The 23,359-nt window shown below is 33.8% G+C and overlaps 1 protein-coding gene across 2 annotated transcripts in view; it reads left to right on the top strand.

Moving 5' to 3' along the window:
• The window catches only part of LOC129218582 (MFS-type transporter SLC18B1-like), a 75,748-nt gene that overhangs the window by 18,319 nt on the left and 34,070 nt on the right, over positions 1-23,359 (top strand). The window contains exons 1-2 of one of the 2 annotated variants that reach the window (XM_054852895.1): positions 4,929-4,991; positions 20,206-20,437. In XM_054852895.1, the coding sequence (XP_054708870.1) occupies positions 20,231-20,437 (207 nt within the window). In that variant the 5' untranslated portion in view covers positions 4,929-4,991; positions 20,206-20,230. Of the gene's footprint in view, positions 1-4,928; positions 4,992-20,205; positions 20,438-23,359 lie in introns of those variants that run through there. The other variant, XM_054852894.1, reaches the window with a different exon arrangement.

Genomic DNA, 23,359 nt, shown 5'->3' with positions numbered 1-23,359 from the left:
TGTATTTTTCATTTCGTTCTAACTGTTCTACAAAAAAAAAAGGAAAATAAAAAAACAAAATTTGGGTCTAGTTCCCCTAGTTTCCCATGTATTAAAATCTGTCAACATTTTTTAGGAATAACTTTTATTTTAATATATTTTTGGTTCACGGCATGGGAATTCTCACCTCCGTGGCATGTTGCACACCTGGTGTGCATGTATATGTTGCTGAATAACTTGTTAAATTTAAAGTTTTTAACCGACTTCAAAAAGGAGGCGGTTATCAGTTCATACCGTATGTATGTTTTTTTTTTTTTTTTTTTTTTTTTGTCCACTCATAGCGTCTCATATAGTGAACCGATTTTGATGATTGTTTTTTAATGGATAGGGGATGGCTCAACTTAGGTCCCATTACTTTGTTTGACAATATTTGTTCTTTAGAAAAAAAGTTATGGGCAAAAAACAGTACATTTTATGCAATTTCCCTATTAAATGATATTGTAGCGAAGTTCGCACTTTTCATCCGTGGATAACGGTGGCTCAGTGGTAGAATTCTCGCCTCCCACACGAGCGACCCGGATTCAAATCCCGACTAGGGCAAAATGAATTTTACTAAAATTTCGTTTCTACTGTTTCCCGTATTTTCTCGAATGTTCTATTAATTTCTGTATCTTTCCATGTCTGGAAAGTTCCAGCACTTTCTCAAGTAGTATATAAGGAGATGTAACGTTCATTCGTGGTTCTGAATAAAGATCTCGAGTTGAGACTAACGAGTATTAGCTTCATTTGGCTTTCACATTGTCTTCGCTATCTTCATCTACGCGACAATATGAAACTCATTGTTATAAAAGTTTGGTGCCATATAACATTTATAGTAATTGTAATGATAATTTTGAATAAAGGCTTTTCTAAAGCAATACAGTGATATAGAGCCGAACTTCTTACAAGGTAACATCTTACCTTTACTGAAATATCTACATTTACACTAAAAAGAATGAAATACAAAAATTTTGAAAAAAAAATAGAACCGACTTCAAAATTGCTCAAAAAAGTGAAAAATAATTTTATTCTTTAAACACCATCGATAATGCTTTTAAACATAATTTTTGAAGTTGGCGCAAAAACGATAGATAAAATCATTCACAGTCATAACTCAACTACAACTATAAATTTAACCAGGCCCAGTTTCTTCACTATCACATACATTATGCATTGATGACAACATATTTGAATAACGATATAAATGTTTCGTTCGTAACTTTGGATGCTTTTCTGAAAAAAATATGAACGAAGCATGGTTACACTGGATTTTACGTTTTGATTTGCGCCAACTTCAAAAATTATGTTTAAAAGCATTATCGATGGTGTTTAAAGAATAAAATTATTTTTCACTTTTTAGAGCAATTTTGAAGTCGGTTCTATTTTTTTTCAAATTTTTTTTTATTTACCTATTATTTCTTTCAAAAACATGTCTCAAATACTTTATGTATATTTATTTTTTTTGATATCGTGTTTTAAATCGTTTTAGTAGGATAATGATTTACGTCAGACAATAAATTCTCACCTCCGTTACCCAAACACAAAATACCATTTTTCATTAACAGGTGGCAGTAATGATATTACATTTTATTTCCCATGATACAAGTAAACAAGGGAGCTCCTTTGTATCATACAAGGGAGTCCCCTTGTTTATTTTCTGACATAAATAAGTTGTAAGATTTATATTGAAAAATAAGAAGATAGATTTTGTTTTAAAAAACAAGTGTGGTTATTGGGAACTCTCACCTCCATGAACTTAAATTTCAGGGATGTAAATTAAAGTAAAAAAAAAAAGTGTACATGTTTCCATCTGCTTAACATGTGCAGATTGTAGCAACGAAGAAATTTTTTTTCCTGACGTATCCTATTCATTAGGCTCATATTAATGGAAAATATTTCACCTCCCACTCATCGCTGGCATCTCTATAGTACGGCTAGTATACTGTCATGTAATGTGCTAGACTTATGTACATGAATGCCTACCTCCCTTGCAGAGCGGCTTCACTTAGTGCTGATCCTATTATACTATAACAGTGCGATTAGTAAATTCTGGTGCAATGTATTTTACTTAATCCAATTGATTTACTATTAGTACGTAATTTTAATTTCTGGCTACAATAGTGAAGGAAAATAAATGGGAAAACAGATTGGTGTTACTGGTCTTGTGCCTGAAGGGGCTACAATCTCAGAAGACGATTCTGATCATCTCAAACGTGATTTAGGTTTTAACCCTCTCACGGTTCTTGCTTCAATCAAAAAAGTGTTTTTACCGAAAGAGTATTGTTTGTTTTTCACATAAAATTGAAAAAAAAAATCTCAAAGAAATTCAGATTTGGTGCTACGAATTTGAATTTCTTTGAGATTTGTTGCCAAGAATGTGCAGTCGAACTTTTCCTTGAACCTTGTTTTGAAATTTATCATGCTAAGCATAATTTATAACGTCATTTTTGTAAATTAAGTAGGGGAATGTGGGGCAAAGTGCAATACTTAAGATACTTAACTTTTTTCAAAATGAACAACTCGGAAATTTGGGAAATTTGTTCTGAAAATTACGTTTTAGAGAGAAAGAACAATATATTTTTTAATAAAACTTGCATTGAAGCATTATTTTTTAGTTTTGGCAGTAAATTTATACCTACAAAAAAAAAAGAAAAAAAAAAAGAAAGGTGGAATTTTTTCACGTTTTTTCATGGGGCAAAATGAAAAATAAAATATTTTTCAAATGAAATATTTTCTATTCGATCATTACAGATATTTTTGACCAGATAAAGAAGAAATTTTGGAGCCCATCACAAATGACTTTTCCGGGCCCCTCTCCATATTGTTTACCCCTATATTTCACCGTTAGTTACAAAAATATTGGGCCCCTTCCAGGCTCGGGCCCGGGCCAACAGGTGTCCCTCCCCTCTCCCTGTGCACGCCCCTGGGTACAGGTGTCTTCGAGTATTTATGGAACATTGTACAAAGGAAAAACAAATTCGACGAGTTCAGAACCTCCTCCTTTTTTTGAAGCCTGCTAATTAATATAACCCTAATTTCAAATTGAACTGGCGGCATCGTGAAATAGTAAATCCAGAATATTGGTCAAACTTCGGAAATCATACACAGTCATAATGTATATTATCAAATAATATAAATTAAATCGTGGGGGAGGGGTGTTCTGTATTCAATTCCTCCTCAATTGGACACTAAATATATTTAAAAATTGGAATATTAAATAAAGAACTTTATATTTTAGTGCCTAAATAAAGTTATTTACTAGGAAATAAAATATTAAGGTAATTGATTCAACTATTAAAGTAGCAAAATATATTTAATTTACTGCTTTGCTGCGCAGTAATAAATATATTAGTAACACCTATAATAAAAAATTACCATGCGTCGCAGCGTTGAGAAAATTAATCATCCATGTGCCGCGAGAATTAAATATCGTTTAAGAGAAAGCCAAAAGATTAGGTGTGAAAATACACCGATCACAGCAACACCACGTGATCATGACGTATGAAATTTAAAGTTTCTTGGATTTCTCCGGGACCCCTTATCAGATCTAGACCAAATGACAATGGGACCATATGGGAAGTATACCCTTCCAAACAAAAAAAAAATTCGAATCGGTCCAGTAGTGTTGGAATAATTCGAAAACACACATAAAAAGCAGCAATACGAAATCATAACCTCCTTTTTTGAAGTCTGTTAAAAAAAAAAATATCAAAATCAGACTATTCTGTAATATATATATATATATATATATATATATATATATATATATATATATATATATACACATACACGGGACGACTTGAACCTCCTCCATTTTTTTCGTTGGTTAAAAAGGAAATAGCAATGTTAAATTGCACAGATTGCAAATTACTGTAAACACTTGCAGAAGGAACCCCGAACACATGTCTACAGTAATCAGCAATTAGTGCTATTTAACGTTGTTATTTCTTTTTTACTTTTTATGCATAAAGGTGAAAAAGGATAGTGTTTGTTTGAATAATACAAATGATAAAGTGTACATTGTACGAAACAATCCTATGTAATTTTGTAACAAAGCATTGTTTTTTGCCATAATAATAGGTACGTCTGCTTATTAAAGGACTTGTTTAGCTTATTTTCCATACTACTCGGTTTATCTGCATTTTCGTTTATACGGGAATTAGTTGTCGATCTTAGTCAGAATAAACGAGGTTCTATTGTACTTCCGTAAGGAAATCACGTCACCAATTTTAACAAGGAGGCTTGAAATAAGAGAAAACGTAGAAAATGATATTCTGCGTTATAGCATGTAGGTAGCATTAGAAAAAAAAAGGGGGGGGGGGTGGAAATAAAGAGTGCCCCCCCCCCAAAAAAAAACTTTTTTTTTCATCTTCATTTTGAAAATAAAGAGCAATAAAAATGTTCTATTATTTTTATTTTTTATAATTTCCTTATTTGTTGTTAATTTACAGAACTTTTTTTAACCTTTTTTTTTGCCTCTTCTGATGAAAAGAAAGTACTATTTTTTCTATTAAAACATTGTTTCGCTCAGTGCAGATTTCAGTTAACGCGGTACTGGAGGACAGGCAATTAATAGAACTAACTAAAATTTTGCTGTTTTATAAAATCATCATTATTCTCAAACTATGCGACGATTTCGTGAGCAAATAACTGCGAGTAAGTTCAAGTTTTCATTTATTTATTGAAATCGAGAATCGAGCTTTATCTGGAAAAAAAAAAGGCATCAGGAATGTGAAATTACAATCTCATTTGCACCGTTTAAACGATCCGATCAGACGTGACTGATTTTCGAACGAAGAATTTACACTTGTTACATAAAAGGTTGAAGATTTATAGCTGTTGTAATATTAACCAATACTGCGAGTAGAAGAACTAGTTTTTTTAGTGTTTTCTTCTCGTGGCGGTCTTCCCTCGTTCAGAATGTGAAAGTATTTCGTAGAGGATAGATCAAATGGAAAAGTCTTCTGACGGAGGTATTTTTTCTTCCTTTTTCTTGTTTCATAAGTTATATAAAGTAGTTTCATGTGTTATATAAAGTAGTGGTTTCGCAGTGAAAGTTGGCTGGATTCAATAACGGAAAATAGTTAACGGGTCGATTATTTTTTCTCAAAACGGTTAATATACATGAATGGTGATTTGCTTCCGGATCCCACCGGAACGACGTTTCGGTATTGCTTTACAGGAAAAACAAATTTCTCTTTCACATGAAATTGATTACGATTCAGGACTCAAGTGGCGTTCCAGAACTGAAAAATTTATGAATTTACCCTATATATATATATATATATATATATATATATATATATATATATATATATATATATATATATATATATATATATATATATGCCCCCGAGGGGCGGTGTCCATAGCACAGAGTGCGCCAAGACCCTTCGGGAACGGGGGGGGGGGGTGATGGGCATCCCTGTATATAAATAGTATATACAGCTTGTTCCCGTTTAATATGTAAGACCTGTATTTCCGCTCCGCAACCGTTAGTTCTAGATGTATACTTCCAGTTGCAAAAATGGTTAAAATAAGGTGCAGAGCAGGGGTGCCCACGGGGGGGGGGGGGATTATGTCACAAGTTAAGCCATCAAGGTTTTGAGGGGGGGGGGGTGAATTTTTTAATTTTTTAAAATTTATTTATTTAACTTTATTTATGGATTTATTTTTAATTTAAATTATTTATTTTATTGCATTATTTTTATAGTTTATTTCATTCATTTATTTAGTTTGTGTGTGTCATTGGCGTAGTACACAAATTTTCTAATAAAACTAATAATAAAAATAATTAAAATTAGATAAATAAAAAAATAAAAATAATAAATAAATAAAAATATTTTTAAAAATAAATTAAAAATGAGAAATAAGAAATAAAAAAGAGAAATATAAGGGTTGAGAAAAATGGGGAGGGGGGATTTTCGCCATTGAACCTGGGGGGGGGGGGGATTGGCGAATACAATAACACCTTTTGAGGGGAAAATTATAGCGGCTAACAAGTGGTTTAAAATAATATGTTTACGTAGAATCCATTTTTTTCAATTTTTTTCTTTTGTAGTGTAATCTTATCATTTGTTTGCGATTCCATAATTAATATTTTTAGCAGTTGTAGCTCTTGGTTTCAATTTTTATCGGTTAATGATTTATTTTATCAACTAATTTGTTGATTGTTTGCTTGTATCAGCTTGGTTCTTCAGGCACTAAAAAATAAATAATAGCATGTAAATTTCTTTAATTGCGACAATATTTCCAACAGTTTGCTTCTTTTCAGCAAAGTTTTTAATTTTTTAATAATCAAAGAACCATTCTTTAAAATTAATTGTTGTATTAGCTAGAAACTTAAGAAACCAAAAAATAAATGAAATTACGTTGATTGATGCGTATAGGAATGCTGCTGATGCTCCAGCGAAATATCCTATTTTCCCTTTAACGACTGTTTAATAAGTAATGGGGGAAATGAAGGAATCTAATCAGCACATTCTAGATATTATTCAGATAAACTAATCTATCGTTTAATATTAGCGAAGACAATAGTGACACATCTCAAAAAAAAAAAGTCTTTACGTAATACTATTTTAAACTAATTTATTGTCAAACGAATGTCACAGCAAACGGACAACGCAAAGGGCGAAGAAAACTGCCACAATGCAAAAAAAAAAAAAAAAAAAAAAGTTGCCACTAAGTACATTTCTAGTAAAATTTCTTGCTGGTTTCTGAAGTAGTATCTATTTCCTGCGACGGAAGTAGGATGCAGGTAACTGAAATGTATTTTTCAATATCGATTCAAAATTTTCGCAATGCACTACATTACTAACTACGTCGGTTATTTCAGTTAATCATGGATATGGAGCACATGAAAATAAACTAGCTCAAGAGTGCCTTTACCCGTGACCAAAGAGGGGAGGGGAGGCAAGCACGTTAGCTATCAATTATATAAAAAATATAGTGCAGTCAGGTTCTTTTAATAAAATTATTCAAAAATCGGTTTCAAGAAAATTTATTTAAAAGCATAACATACAAAAGATATGCCCCCCCCCCCCTCCCCCCAAAAAAGTATTGTGTTTTTCCTTTTTGAAAATCAGTTCAGTTCATTTTCTAAAAATCAATTCGCTTCGTATGTGCGGTTTCATGCAGAGATAAAATGAGAAAGAGTGCGCAATCGCAATGTTCTCGGCGGTTCATATTTTTTTTACCACTTGCTTTGAGAAGCTTTTAACCGTCATACTATGAGTGCTTGTACAAACTAAAGATATTTCTGTTTGGGATTTCTCAAAAATAATATCAATCAATGTAGTTGCAAAAATAATATTAAAACGGGCGACTCCTTGAAAAGTTATATTTTTCAATATCTGCTTTTCATTGTTTGGAAATTCGTTCCAAAAACTAATTCATGGTTCGCGTTCAGCGCGCACAACGTTCTTTGCATGTTAAATTAACGGCCGTATTCTCAATACCGTCACAGAACGGAGATGAAACTCGGCTCCCCAAAACCGAGAAGTAAGGGAAAACTAATTTCGAACGCGGTGCGTATTCTTCAAGTCATTTCAAGCACGATTTAGGGGAGCCGAGTTTTAACTGAAGGAGAAATGAAACGGCTGTTACCATTGGGTAGAGTGACTCACGTGACATTTTCTACATGACTGCATTCCACGTGGTAGTAAATTCGCGCGCAGAAGAATGATTGACATATAATAAGAATTGGGAGTAGCAAAATGGATCTAGTTCATGGAATTTTTTTTTATTAGACTCAATTTGAAATTTAAAGACATCAATGCATTTTTTTAATGTTTTGTATAGAAACTTAAAAAGTTTTTTATCTTGTTATTAATTAAATGCTTTTTTTTTCATCTTGTTATTAATCAAGATGAAATAAAAACTAATTCAATAATATAGTCACATTCTTGGCAAGGGTTTCATCTGGGCCGGGCTGTAATTTACGAAATCCCCCCCCCCCTCTTTCCAAAAGATGTTTTATGTAAATATTAAGTTCGTGCTATTTTTTAGAAACAACAACTTATTTTTATTTTGGCGTTGTAACTATTAAAAAAACGAGTTTAATAATTACGAATAAATTTTATGTAAAATTTGCCCTAGACGCATATGTAACGAGCTCCGTCCAAGCGCAATATTGTGCTTTGTTTTCGTTGACATTTAATGAATTAAATATGATTTAAGAAAAAAAGGGAAAACTTCAGAGAATTAATTAAAATTTATTTAGTTTACTAACTTTGAAATCCACTTTGGATGCAATTCCGGGGCAGACTGTTGTTCCCCCCAATCTAGATACGCTACTGATTAATATATTAATCTCTTTCTAATATTGAAAATCTGTCAGTCATAAATGTTTTTTTTTCTTGTGTGTGAAGTAAACATTTTTGAATAACATAAATATTTTCTACTATGTTGTAAATGCATTTGAAAGAAAGAAAGAAAAGAATTAAAAACATAGAAAAGAAAAATAATCTATAATATTATTAAAAACTTGTTACAATGTATTAGCTTTAGAACCCGATCCCCTCCCCCCTCCATCTGTTCCATTTCATGAAACATTTGTTAACATTTATTGTCTTTAAAATCCATAAACTTATTAATATAAACGACACAGGGCAAATTCATAAACTGAATTTTGCCTTGCATTCGTTTTCCATGTGAAGAACTTATTTTTCCCAACAATATAGTCCTTTCTAAAAGTTGAAAAAATAATTTTATATTTTTATCATCCAAAAATTCAAGGGCACCCATATGGGGAGGGGGGCAAGTGGGGACTCAAGCCCCCCCCCCACCTCTTTAGAAATTACAACTTCCTTGCTTTAGTATTTTTTTCTTTGCTAAAATGTAAAAACATTTCTTTTCCAGCCATTATTGAATAAGTAAAAATGTCAAATTTTATTCGCTCTAAAATCTGTACTGAAATCGGTTTCCGCGGGAAAATATCCTGCTAAAACATATGGAAAATACCTGAGTCACCCCCCCTCCTCTTAAAATTTTGCATATGGACGTCCATGTAAAAATTCCTTGTTATCATTCACACCTTAATTTTTACAATCACTTGTTTTTCAAAGCTCTTTCTCATCCCCTGTCTTGTAATTACATGCGTGTTTGTATGCAAAAATAAAGTCACATTCCAATTGCTTCTATATTTACATTCCCTAGCATAAAATCAAATGTTATTTCATCCATTGAGAATATTTTTCCACATTAATGTGTTCATAAAGCTAGTAATAGTAATTTCTTCTGCAGATAAAAATCTCCTGAACCGTTTTATTTATAATTATTTGAAACAAAGAGAATTTTAAATTCGTTTAGGTATTATTGTGTTGCGCATTGAAATTTTGTGGAACATTCAACTTCATTCTGTCATTTTCTGTCTTGGAATGATTTATGTAATTCAGAGTCTCTCAGTTGGACAAGATACCTTGTTAGAGTAAAAAAGTTGCAACAGGTACTACTGTTTAAGAAAAGTAATTGATTTTTCCAGGGGTGCCCCCGCCCTCCCTAAGAGCAAGGGCACACCCCTCCCTCCCGAACACTTCAAAGGCCCCCCAAATTGGATGACCCCTCTAAAAAAAGAAGAAATTATTCCTTGAACAGCCCCCCCCCCCCGAAAAATTTCATGGCATATTCTGCGCCATGACCCCCCCCCCCCCTCCTCCCACAGCCGAGGTGAGCACTCCTGATTATTTTGCTTCAGACCATTTTTTCATTTTCCCCAAACTCATAAAAATAATGGCAAGTGCTATTCTGCCACATTTTTCACAAATTTAAAACAAAACTTTAGCAATTATAAAAGCTCCGTTGTGACGTTATACGACTGTAATTCAGGGAAGAATTTGTTTAAAAAACTATTAGCGGTTTAAAAATTGTTTGACCTGCATTTTAAAATTGGAGCAATGCTGCATTAAAAAAAAATAATAAGTTTTCGTGTTCCAGAAATTATTTGATAAAGGATAATTTGTAAGGGACGAAAGTGTTCTAAGATATTGTCTCAGAAGTGGCATCCAATCCCTCCCACCCAAATAGTTATTTTTTCATGCAGTATTCTTTTGTAACGTTTTTGTTGTTAATTGAGGCGAAAGTTTAAAATATGAAGAAACGGTGCGGCAGAAATAAATCAGATTTCAAAAAAAAATGCTTACCAATCGCAACTTTTCCGCGCTACAGTGGCGTGGAAATAAAAAAATAATGATTTTTTTCGCACCATTCTGTTGATCATTGCATTAATGTTTTCGGCCGTACTTTTTGATAACACCTATAACGAATTTTAATTCTGATTAAATTTTGTAATTAATCTTTGTTTCTCTGACGTCAAGTTAGCGAATGTTTATCAATAGTTTCTAGCATTTGCAAATCACTCAAAATAATCCAAACAGCCGTCGTTCATTTTGTTTGCTCACAAAGGAATGATGGGAAGGAAATCTCAAGCAAATGCAAACGGTTATCAACATGTAACCACCAGGAGCTATTTTAAATGCAATCAACACAAAACGTATCCTGAACGATGGCCGTCAATGCCGTTTAGCGATGAGCGTTAAAGCATGTTTGGCGAGAAAGCCGTAGATATAAGAAATGATGTTGTTCATTGTTTCTTGAACTGCGACCTACGAAGCCATTGATGCTACTTATAGTTCTACTTAATTTGAATGCTACCGTTAAGTTATAATTTTAAAACATTGTGTAATTATAAAATCCACAACAGTAAGGGTTGCGTGTAATTTTTGATCGGTGTTTTTTCCGTTAATAGCAGAGAAAATACAAACATGAGTAAGGTAATAATATTGCATTCAATATTGACGTACAATCTTCGACTGTTTCAGCATTAAATTACTCTTATTAAAACCACATCTATTTCATCCCTGCAACAGAAATTTAATTTAATGTTCTATGATCCTTATGAAATCAATTTGCAATATATAAATTTTCTTCTTACTATTCATTGCTTTACGTCGAATCTTTAAGTAATTCGGTTCAACTATAACCGGTAAACTAATTCGGTTGAATAGAAGTCGCTCCAGGCTGTCAAAGAACAGGGGTAAAAGTACTAATAAAGCAAATAAATTTGCAAAAAAATCATAGTAATGCACGATAGCTCATTCGGAATTTATCTTTCAAAGGGGAGGGGTGTGGTCAAGGCTTTTCTTACATGTATCTATCTATCTATCTATCTATATATATATATATATATATATATATATATATATATATATATATATATATATATATATAAATGTGTGTGTTCCTTATACAAATCCACAGTTTTCGTCGGATTTCTTCCAAATTTAGCACAAAGGTGAATTGTTTATCAGGAATCTATATAGGCGGGTTTTTGGAATTTTAAAAAGACCCAAGGTGGTCTAAATTCATATTTTGAGTCATAAAACTGCTCTTTTCTACACGAACGAATTTGTGTATAGTTATGAATTCAGTCTAAATTAAAAGCCCGTACAAAACTGCCCTAGATGAAGTTTCTTCAAAGATTAACTACTATCGTTTAATTTCGAAACTTTGATTCCAATCTAATAATAATGGTTTGCAACTTATAACTACCAGGAAATATTTTAAATGCAATCAAAACTAAAGGTATTCTAAAAGTTGGCCGTTAATGCCGATTCGCGACTAGCGCAAAGAATGTTTGGCAAGAAAACCGAACGAAATCGAAATGCTGCTCTTTAGCGTTTTTTGAATAGCTTCCTGCAGCGCAGGAATACATTGCGGTCTCCGACAGTTCAACTTACTTTGCATGCTTTCTTTTGGTATTTCCGTAGCAGTAATGGTAGAACGAAATTATAGAGCCACATGAACAGCCCAGAAAATACCAAAATTAGCTCGGTATCAATAATTCATTTATTATCCATGTAAGCTTCAACAGTTTAATGTTGGATGGTCCTTAAAACCAATATGCTTATGTTCTTTATACTATTCCTTGATTTACTTCGGATCTTTACCTTATTCGGTTCAAATAAGTTTAATCGCTGAAGGTTAACAAAGAACGAGTAAAAAATACTAATTTCGCAAATAAATTGCAAAATAATCATATTTGTGAGTAGGAATTTGTAGCTTATCTGGAATTTGTTTTTCAAGTGGGAGGGGGGTTGGTCATGACGTTTCTTACATGCACATAAACTATCATACTAATAAGATTGCCAATGCGTGCTAAAATTAAAGGTTGTGCACCTGTTTTTACCCTTAAAACCACACGGAAATATAATTCGGCGAAATTCGTACAGTTGGGAAGGCTGGAGTTTTAAGTTTAGAAAAAATGCAAATAAATATTAATTTAAACTGTTTTACACTACAAAAAATTGCTATAATGCAAATAATTGCTAATATGAATGGAAAATTATCACTGTAATAGCTTAAACTCTCTTTAACAGTTTTAAGTTTTTAGACTAAGTTTTAAATTTTTAGACTACGTTTCGAAACGTGAAAAACATTTCGTTTGCTTTTAAGCTGTGGATAAGGGGAACAAAATATGCAACAAGATTCTGTAAAATGAAACAAAAGATTTGTCTATGATAAAGTTGTAGTACAAACAAGACTTTTTTAAAAAAAAATTTCCGGTCTGCAGATAATTAAAAAACAAAATCTAACACGGATAGTGACCAAAACGCGCACGCTTACTTCTTTCTCTATGACGCAGTTTAATTGACGGTTTTTAAATAGTGCGTTCAATAAGTTCACGTGCACCCATTTCCATTTTTGATGTTTTACATAACTTAAAATAATGACTGTAATGTAGTCAGTCGACCCATTCTCGCCTCTCACAACGACTGTGTCACTATAAATTAAAATTTTGATGTTCTCTAAAGATGTTCTCTGTCTAAAGCAACTAACTTAAATACGTGCTCTCTCTACCTGCATCAGTGTGAGATATCATGTATTACATTTACGACAAGTATTACGTTATAAAAATTTGAACTCGAACTTAAATCTTGACAAATTTCAAATCGTTAAAAGACATTAATATTACTGTCTAACTGTCATTTTTACCTACGAAAATAGAAATTTTTTTTCTCAATATAAGAAAATAAAATGTAGCTGATGTGTGTCTTTTTAGGCAAGTTACACTTATCCAATTTTACTCTATGGCATGGCACTAAAGAATCTTGGAAAGAGCGAGCAGACACATTGTGTAAAGTTTTTTTATACTAAGCAAACTTTTTCTGCGAAATGTGCTTGCCTGAAATATATAGAAAATAACCTATTACTCGATACCTTCATTCGAAAAACACCGCCACGGATTGTTATCGTCTATTAACAACACTGACTGAATTCTTTATTTTCTGTGCGGTGGATTATCTGTTTAGCTTTTGGACAATGAGGATGATTTTAAATTAATCTGAAAATATTATGATTGTGTCCAAGAAGACTATTTTGTATATATTTGTGCCTGGTAATAGGGATTGGCTTTTTTTTTGGTAAGCTCACGACTCTTGCTATGGAAACATTCAATGATTTTTTTCCGAATAAAATGTACGTGAAAAGTACTGTTGCATATTTTTTAAGTCTTAGGGAAAGCAAAACCTACAAAGGCGGCCCAGCGCTTATCTTTTGAAGCATTACGTAAAAGATTGTCCCACAAGACGTGCAAAAGACAATCATTTGTCGTCGCCATTAAGAATTTATGTACCGCCCGTCTGATTCAACCTCAGACCAGTGGACACTACAGAGCCCAAACAATATTCCTCATACTTTTTTGCTTTAAGTTGATGTTTCTTTTTCGGCAAATGATTGGTTTTCTGTGTTATTTAAAGTATTTTGAAGATTTGAGCCTAGAAAGCGGTGTGAATGTAATTTTTTACTCTCATTTAGATAGAATTCATTAATTTGATAATCCAAAAGATATGTTGCATTGAAAAGCACCCGGGCAACGCCGGGTATTAAGCTAGTAATAATATAAAAAAAGAAGAAAAATGCAGAAAAGGCGTTTGTTTTTCTTTCAAAACCAAAGAGGGTGGCTTTGTTATAGCTTACAGCTTATATAAAAGAGGCAAAGAAGGGATTTGCATTTATTTTCGGGAAAAGGCAGGCAAAGAGAGGCTATCTTTGGAAACACGCCTCACCAGGAAACCGTATGATAGTGTAATAATGAGAAAAAAAAAATCTACATACGTAGAAATGGATAAATCTTAGCAAAGCATGTGTCTGGGCACAAAACTTGCTTGCCCTCGTGTCTGTTTTATCGAAACATGAAGCCTTAAACCCTACCGAAATTTCCAGAAACGTCGCCAAATTTAGCGAGTAACGGAAGACATCTTTCACACGTTTTACAGATGGATGTCCTATCACATGCAGAGGGGGAATCCTTAGAGCAGGAATTAAATGGACGGAGCAAGTCCAGTCATTGGCTGAGCAAAGGTTGACCCTAGGAATCCAAGTCACGTGACTCAACAGCTGCGAATGGTTGGGACGCTTTGCGCGAAACAAGTGAAATGAACCTGATTTCTTCCAATGCTTTACTTTAAAATCTATAACGTGACTTGGGATTTTGGCTTTAGGAATGAATCTTCACTCCGTCCATTTTATCAATGGTGAAATCGCTTGGTACCTTCCATTTCTCGTTAAGTCTTTAAATTTGTCGCTTTTCTTAAACTTTCTGCAGACTTTAAGACGTATACCGTTGACGGGAGGAAGAGGGAAAATAAGTTTTGCACCAAAAAAAATGTGTTACTAGACTTTTTGATTACTCTCTGTTTTAGTTTTTCATTATTTTACTATCTGTGTGGTTCTCCGTTAAGAAAAACACTGTCGAGAGCAAGCGTTTGTGACGATAGGGAGAACCAAGACGATGAGAAAGAGCGAGGCATTTTCATGAAGGTCGAGCCTTAACTGAAGTTTAGGTAACCCCTTTTTAAAGGTAACTCAAACCCTGGGCGATTAATAAAAATACATTGACTAGCAGCTTCAGAATGAGTGAAAAAAAAATCGTTCAAAAGTTACACATTCTGGAGACTGACCCATAACTACTTTTTTCTTTTCCATATTTTTCGTTTTTTAACGATCTGATAAAAATAAAATGATTGAACCTGTGTAGTATTATGGTAACCACATATTTATACGACAATTGTTTTTTTTTCCTTGAATTTTTAAAATGTGTCAAGGATTCTTCAGACACCATGTATATCTAATGTATTTCAAAGCATTCTACAATATCTGTGAAATTCTAGATTATTTTCTTCTTATTATTATTTTTGATTTTTTGAAATTTCAGAAGAAATATATCTTTTGAATCTTTCTAAGTAAGGTTTTCTTTATTTGAACTTTTAGTTTATTTTTTAAGGTATATAATTAATGTATTTTGTAATAAAAAATTAATCTGTTCACAAAATGACGCTCTGAAAATATGTCATGGGTGTGTAGAGTGGAGCCAAAAAATTGCTCATAGATCCTTGGGATTTTAAAAATTTGCTCGGACTCTGGCCTTTTCCAATTTCTCATTTTTGCAGTAAAATGTTAGAGCAGGGCTCCCCAAAACTTTATTGCCAGCGGACCCCTTTCATAGACCAATATTTAGGGCGGACCCCTGCCATTAGAATGTGTAAGGAAGGATAATTGTTCAAAAACAACATTTTCTGACAGATGGGAGGATCGACCCCATGCCCCTTTGAGCTATTAATAGAGCGCACAATACCAATTTAGTCCTCCGTCAAATGAGCCTCCATCTCGGGTTGCTATACCTTAAAGGCCTAAAGTAATGCGTAATATAGCAACAAAATAAATTGAAATTGATGCCTCTACTTTGTTAGAATATTTTTCAAAGTACTGAGATTTATCATTCTAAAATTAATGTCTTGTTTCCTGATTTTAACACCGACGGAACTGCACAGCGCTAATGTTACGCATGCAGCGAAATTTGGGTCTGAGTTCAGCTGAACAAAATAAGTTATAAAAACGGTATTTTTTGGCAGTTGGGGATTCCACTTCGCAACCATCACATTACTAGCACACTAGCCCAACTCTCTAATCAACTGAGCCTCTGTTTTGGAATGCTATGCATTGCCGCAATGCGTATTAAGAAAAAACAGAATCTATCATTTTTTTGTTGACAAAACAACCAAATTCTGGATTGTATCATGGTTTTCTATCGAAAGGTGTTGAATTGTTTTTTTTTAACATGCTTTATTGATGAAGTTTCATAAAGTATTGAAGAAGTGATGCCATTCCCACAAGAAACACATTTGAGAAAATTTATGATTTATTAACTCATTTATTTATTCATTTGAGGAAAACTATCTGAGCAATAAAAATACTTCATTGGAAAATATTTTATTCATCACTTTGTCCAATGTACAGGGAAAAAAGATACAGTAAAACCTGTGAAGTTGACCACCCTTGTAAGTTGACCACTTGTCTAAGTTGACTGCTTTTTTCAGGCACAGAATTAGTCCTTATTATGTAAATCAACCTTTGTAAGTTGACTACCTGTTTACGTTGACCACTAAAGTAGTGCACCGCAAGTGGTCAACTTACACAGGTTTCACTATATCTTAATTTGACGGTACACATTTACATGCAAAAATTAAAAATGTTCCAATACAAGTTCCACTATAAAATACATTGTCATTATAAAATTAATTGTTTGTACTGTAATTCTCAAAATGTATTTTCTATTTGTTCATTTCTAAAATGTAAATTATCTTAACTCGTTTACTTTTCCCCACATTCCACTACCCATATGTAAACAACATTTCTCAATAACTTCCAGTAAAGAGGGGAACCCCCCCCTCCAGCAGAGGGAGAAACACTTTCAATCATTTCTTTGCATAATGAAAGCGGGAGATGTATTTAAACTTGTGTCATAAACATATACTGGCAAACGTCTTAATCAGCCGTAACGCTATATTGAATAGGGTTCGTGTAAGATTAGGCAAAAGCAAACGACAAATAGACAGGTGGTTCGTGAAACGTGAACTCTGGAAAGAAGGGCTTATTTAAAGATGATATTATCTTTACTAATAAAAAAGCTGAATGTCTGTCTGGATGTCTGTGACGCGCACAGCGCCTAGGCCGTTCGACCGATTTTCATGACATTTGGCGCAAAGTTAGTTTGTAGCATAGGGATGTGCACCTCGAAGCAATTTTTCGAAAATTCGATTTTGTTCTTTTTCTATTCCAATTTTAAGAAAATTTTACCGAGCAAATAATCACAACGTGGAAAAGTAAATCACGAAATTATCATAACGTGGAACCGTAATATTGGCGAGAAAACGAACATAGCAAATTGGCGAGAAATTCGTCATCGATTATTTGTAAATATACAGGCAAACCAAATGACCTTCTAATTTTCAACTACGTTCAAAGCTGTGTGGGTACCACTAGTATAATACAGAACTGATGCATATAAGTGCAGGGACTGAAACGGTGTTTCGTGAATGTTCAGAAAACATGAGAAGAAAGTAATGAAAAAAATAAACGAGCTGATGTGTGCCTCACGTGACTTCCTTTTACTCCGATTTAATGTTATTTTGCCATTACTGGTAATTTTAATGTGATTCAATAGTTTACTCCCTAAATACCACGAACAGTGCCCAAATTAAAACCAGATTAAAAAAAAACATCGCCAAATTTGTCGCCAAGTTGGCGAAATAACTTGGCGACCAAAAGACTGGCGATATATTGCCAAGTGTCCGCCAAATTGTAACACCACTTGAGTTTACATCGAAATTAACAATGATTTCCCCCTAAAAAGGGGCAAAAGACTACCTTTAAAACACCCGAATGCAACCAAAAGAGGAGGTGCACAACTAGAACCCACTAGGAGTCTACGTACTAAATTTCAACTTTCTAGGACATACCATTCTTGAGTTATGCGACATGCATATGTACATACAGACGTCACGAGAAAACTCGTTGTAACCAACTCCGGAATCGTCGAAATTGATATTTCGCGTGTCTATACGTTCTTAGGCGCTTATCCACGTATGGTCGAGTCGAAAAAAAATCTCAACATTTATTCGGGGGTGAGCAAAATGGAAAGTGAGGTCGATTTTTGAGTGAAACTTTTTTCGCGAATACACTACTCCTTTTTTTGTAAAAGGAAGTAAAAGGAGAAAAAAAGAATCATTAGCAAATTTATTCTCTGCATTTGTTTCACAATAATGATCAATTGAGGCAGTGAGAAGCAAAGGGGTGCAAATGGAGTATTTTAAGTTTCGAGTAAAACGCGTTTAAGGATCAGATCCTAGGTAGGCTTTTATTGAAATTTTTTTTCCAAAATAATTCCCACATGAATACGACCACATGAATTCCACACGAAATAGCTCCCACATGAGGCAGCGAGAAGCAAAGGGATGTAAGTGGACATTTTCAAGTTTTGAGTGAAACGCGTTTAAAGATAACATCCTAGGTAGGCTTTCATTGATTTTTTTTTTTAAATTCTTGCTGTACAGCAGCACCTACCAGGGCTACAAGTACCTCTTGCCCCAAGACGAAGGAGAGGTTCCCCTACCATGTGTACTGTTAATCACCGAATTTTAATTTTGCCACTTACATCCCTTTGCTTCTCACTACCTCAATTATGCTTGTATTAGTCCTGGATCTGGATGTATCAAGTGGTTTCAATAATTTCTAAGAGTGTTACCGTAAATCATTTTATACGGTAGTGAGACATGGGCAATTAATAAAACAGAGGAAAATAGACTTCTCATTTTTGAAGGAAAGATCCTTCGGGCAATTTTTGGAGCAGTAAAAGAAAATGACACTTGTAGAAGTTTATACAACTTTGAAGTATACCGTAAAAACCGACAACCCAACATCTTAAGAGTAATTAAAGCCAATAGAATCAGATGGCTGGGGCATGTATTTAGGCGTGCAGATCTGGACCCGGTTAAAAAGCTTTTTCAAGGATTGAGGGTACAAGGAGAAGGGGAAGACCAGCAACAAGGTGGCTGGATAGTGTTGAGAAGGACCTTAAAATTTTGGGAATGAATAGGTGGAGAAACCTGGCAACGTGTCGTACCGCCTGGAGGAAGCAGACGGAGAAAGCCTTGGCCTGCACCAGGCTGTTGTGCTGATGAAGAAGAAGAAGTTACCGTAAAATATTTCTTTTAGCTGTAACGAATTTCCGCATCCATTTTTATTGTTTGTCTGCTTACTGTTTAGACACCAAACCTCCAAAGGGTATAGGGGATGTTTCTGGTTAATTAACTTCAATTAATGGATGTAATTTACGGCGTTAGATGGGACAATATTTCAACTGTATTTATTCGCTCCATTAATACTACGAAGCGAATCCTGATCACGCAATGAAACGGGTGATAGTGTCCTTGAAACAGACCTCTTTTTCATAGACCAACTATCCTTGAAAGGTAAAGAAAAGTCATGTAGCCAGGAGGCAAGTCGGGGGCTCGACTGTATTCTTCAAGGTTGTTTATCTTCTCGAATGATTAAAAAAATGAGTTCCGCGATTCGTACAGATTACGAAATGCATTTTTATGTGTGTCCTTTTTATTTTTCATTGAAAAACATGGATTGGTATAAACAACTTTTTTTTCCATACGCATTTTTCGGTGAACAGAGAGAAAAAGAGATTGATCGATCGTGAAATATGAATAAAAATATTACGTAAAATTTTATAAATAGTTTAAAAAAAATTTTCCCTCATAACCACAATTTTCGTGCAATGGTTTTGATTGCATTTGTTTTTGATGGGCATTTAAATATTTCTATTTTCGGGATTGAATCCAGAGTTCTTCCCTATTTCTCGTTTATTTTATTAATAACTTTATCATTTATTGAACATTATTGTTAATGCAATTAAAAAAATCATCGTTCCCAATAAATTAATTTTAAAAAATAAATTGTAACAACGCATAACTAACTTTACTGCTATTTATGTTATTATTTATGAATAATTGATTTCGATATTTATGTACAAATTTATTTATTATTTTGCACTCTTCTGTTACATATTTTTCCTTTTTTGGGCTATGTGAAATTTACAACAGTCATAATTTATAAGCTAGTTCATTTGTGCAGCTTGACGCATTGATAGTATTGTTCGCAAGCTCATTGCATTACAGTTATTTTAATGATGTCTCCAGTGCTGTACTGTAAATGAAATGGAGCCAAAACGGGGAGGAGTGGGGGGGGGGGGGTAAACCTCCTTTTTATTGTCATATCGTACGTATGTGATCGAGCATGGTCTTCTCTTTAAAAAGGTAGTAAAAAGTAATTATTTTTTTGTAGGTAAGTTTTGTGTTCAGTTTTCCGAATGACGCAATCATATGATGTAGAGCAGCCGGAGAAAAGGCTCGAAGGTGAAGAGCCAAAATCATGTCACGAATCCATAGAAGAATGCCCTGCTCCTCCTGCTCCTCCTCGGAATATGAGGAAGATTTACATTTTAGTTTCCTTAGTATACGCCAATTTTTGGATGGCTGCTTCTGTGTCCCTACAAGCACCTTTTTTTCCCCAAGAGGTAAGTCAAAACTATTAACTCGTAAATCAATGTATTGTAATAATTGAAGTAAATTTCAGGAAAAACTACGAAGAGGCAGAGGTTCTCACAGGGAATTGGAGTCGTGTAAATTATGCCACTAGAATTGGGGTGGGATTCATTTTGGATTTTTTCTAAAAATTTTAGGATAAGATTGGTAGTGATATCTGCTAAAGAAGTTTTTTGGGGGACTGGGGGAAAAAAACTTCTTTAGCGTGAAAAGTTTTTAACCTGCCATAAATAACGGTGGAAAATAAAGAATTAAGCAACTTGTAAATAGCCCCTTTCAGTTTTTGTACTTTTTTTTGTTGCAAAACACTAATAAAAATACAATACACAAATAAAAATTTTTGCGGCATACCAAGAATAACTGCTGCGGATTATTCATAAAGTAATGGGGTTGCCACAAAAAACGAAAATACCTTTTGGAAGTAATATACATGATGTTGCTACATGATTTTCAAAAGAAAAAAAAAACTTTATGCAAATTTATGTAATAATACCGGTAGATAAATTTAGCGATTTACTTCAATTTAAAAAATGAAATAAGTTTTGAAACTTTTATGTTACGTTTAAAAGACAAAAAATAAATTAACTTTCACTTCGCTGAACTTATAAAATAAAATGTTGCTTCGATAATGCACACAAAGGAACATAAAAAGGCTCATATATTGTTTACTTCCAATCGCACTGATTTTTTAAATGACAACTACAGCAAACTGGCCTTTATACAAAGGAAGTACAGACACACAAAAAAGAAGCTGTTGTGAATCAGTTAATGAATCCAAAACTCCCCCAGGCCTCTCACTAATCATCTACAAGAGAAAACTAAGTCAATGCAAGGCAATTAATTGATCATGCCTTTACCATTCATGACCTGTCCCAAATTGCAGACTCTGCAGAAAAAATGAAGAGCTGTGTTGAAACGGTATAGATGCAATATGAAGTATATAATCCATGACCAGTGACAAGCCTGAACTCAGCCACCATCTTACTCTGGGCCATTTTGAGATGACATACAAAATTCGTCTTTCCACGGTTTTTCAGATGTTCTATTGACGAGTTCTTTTGAAAGTCTTCAGACACTGCTTTTAGTTATCAACTAAATTGTTCCAAACGACTTATTAACAATTTAAGATGATAATCAATTCTAACTAAAAAAAAGCAAAGGCTAAACAAAATTAAAATAGCTTTCAAGTGTGTGTGAAACAATCTAATGAGTATAGACGTAAAAACAGTGGCGTCACTATGGGGAGGGGGGGGCGGTCCGCCCCGGGTGTCACCCGTCTGGGGGGTGACCCGCAAAACGGGCATTTAAGTTTTTGAAAAATATGAAGCTAAAATGCAATTTCGAGATTACAAATTTGAAAATTTTCTGGGGGTAAACCCACGGACCCCCCACTTTTATTTGCTTTTTGTACGTTAGCCCACTTAAAATTTCGTAAAACACAAATGTAGTTGTTCTGAATATTGCACAATTTCCATGTTTTCATGTTTACATAAAATTTATTTTTTTTCTTTTGCGATTGTGGGGGGGGGGGGGGAGGGGCAATTCTATTCTTGAAAACCACACATTACCGCCCCCGGGTGTCACCCATGCTGTAGGCAGGGCCGCGCCAAGCCTGATCGGCGCCGTCGTGCAAATGTCTTTTGAGCGCCTTTATGCAGTAGCGTTCAAGCAAAATATAGTTAACTCCTGGGGTCAAGAAGAAAAACAACCTGTAAATTTTTAATTTTGGAACACAGTGTACGTTTTTACTTCATATCTCGAAGTTATTTCGAGTATGAGCGGATGTAAGAGAGAGGCTATTGAAAGTGACTTTTGGAATCTGACTTTTTCTCTTGAAAACCTTGCATTGAGCTGCCGTTAAAAAAGAGATAGCCAGTTTCAGTTAATCAAAGAATTTTACCCCAAAAATTAAAAAAGAATCTTGGTATGTGATCGAAATAATTATTACTTTGCGAATTAAATTTCTAATATTTGACATACTGTCCAGAAAGCAAGATGTCTATTTCTGGATTTCATATCGATCAATATTTAGTTTGTTTCTGAAGAAAATGTTTCACTATATAGAAAATTGTGAAAAACCCACTTTATCAAGATAGTGGTTTTTTTTTTCAAGTATGCCTGCCCGAAAAAAAACCAGGCGGGTTTTTTCAGGCTGGGCCCGGTTTGACGAACCCTGCCTTTGATATGCTAATGCGTTATTGGGAAAAGAAAATATTTTAAATATCAAAGTTAACACCACTATAAATGTCTCTCTAATTGATAAATAATTATTCAAAGTGTTATGCCTGTCAAAACAGACAACAGAGTACTGAATTGGTTTCTAAATTGAAGTGTAGAGGATATTTCCCCTTAAAATCTGAAACTAAAACCATTTCCGGCAAAATCAAAAATTCTAAAGTACGGAACCATTTTAAAAGGCATTGAATTTTTGATCCAAAACAAATACATAGTCTCTCCAAGGCTTTATTATTATTATTATTTGATGCACAAATAGTTAAAGAGATAAAAAAGGAGGGAGGAGAATCGAGTAATTATGGTCAACTAGTTACTTTTCGGAACCTAAATTATTGTCTACAATGTATAAATATTACGCACATCCAACTACTATGCAAATGTGCTTACCGTATTTTTTTTTATGTATAATAACATGAAGAAGTGGAACTACAACGAATTAAAAAATCACAAAAAGACGACAATTGCACAAATATACAAAACATTATAATACAAGATATTCACCGCAAGAACTAAAATGGGGATAAGCAAATTTCTTGCTCCTCTATGCTCAATCTTGTGTAATATAGACATACCGAAATAGCATTCACGGCTCCACATCAAATAGGAAAATGCTAATGTATGCATTAATTAAAGTCGCTTGTTTTCAGTGTAAAAAATAG

The sequence above is a fragment of the Uloborus diversus genome, chromosome 3 (genome assembly GCF_026930045.1).
Source record: "Uloborus diversus isolate 005 chromosome 3, Udiv.v.3.1, whole genome shotgun sequence".
Taxonomy (NCBI): Eukaryota; Metazoa; Arthropoda; class Arachnida; order Araneae; family Uloboridae; genus Uloborus; species Uloborus diversus.
This window is presented reverse-complemented; position numbering and strand designations above follow the sequence as displayed.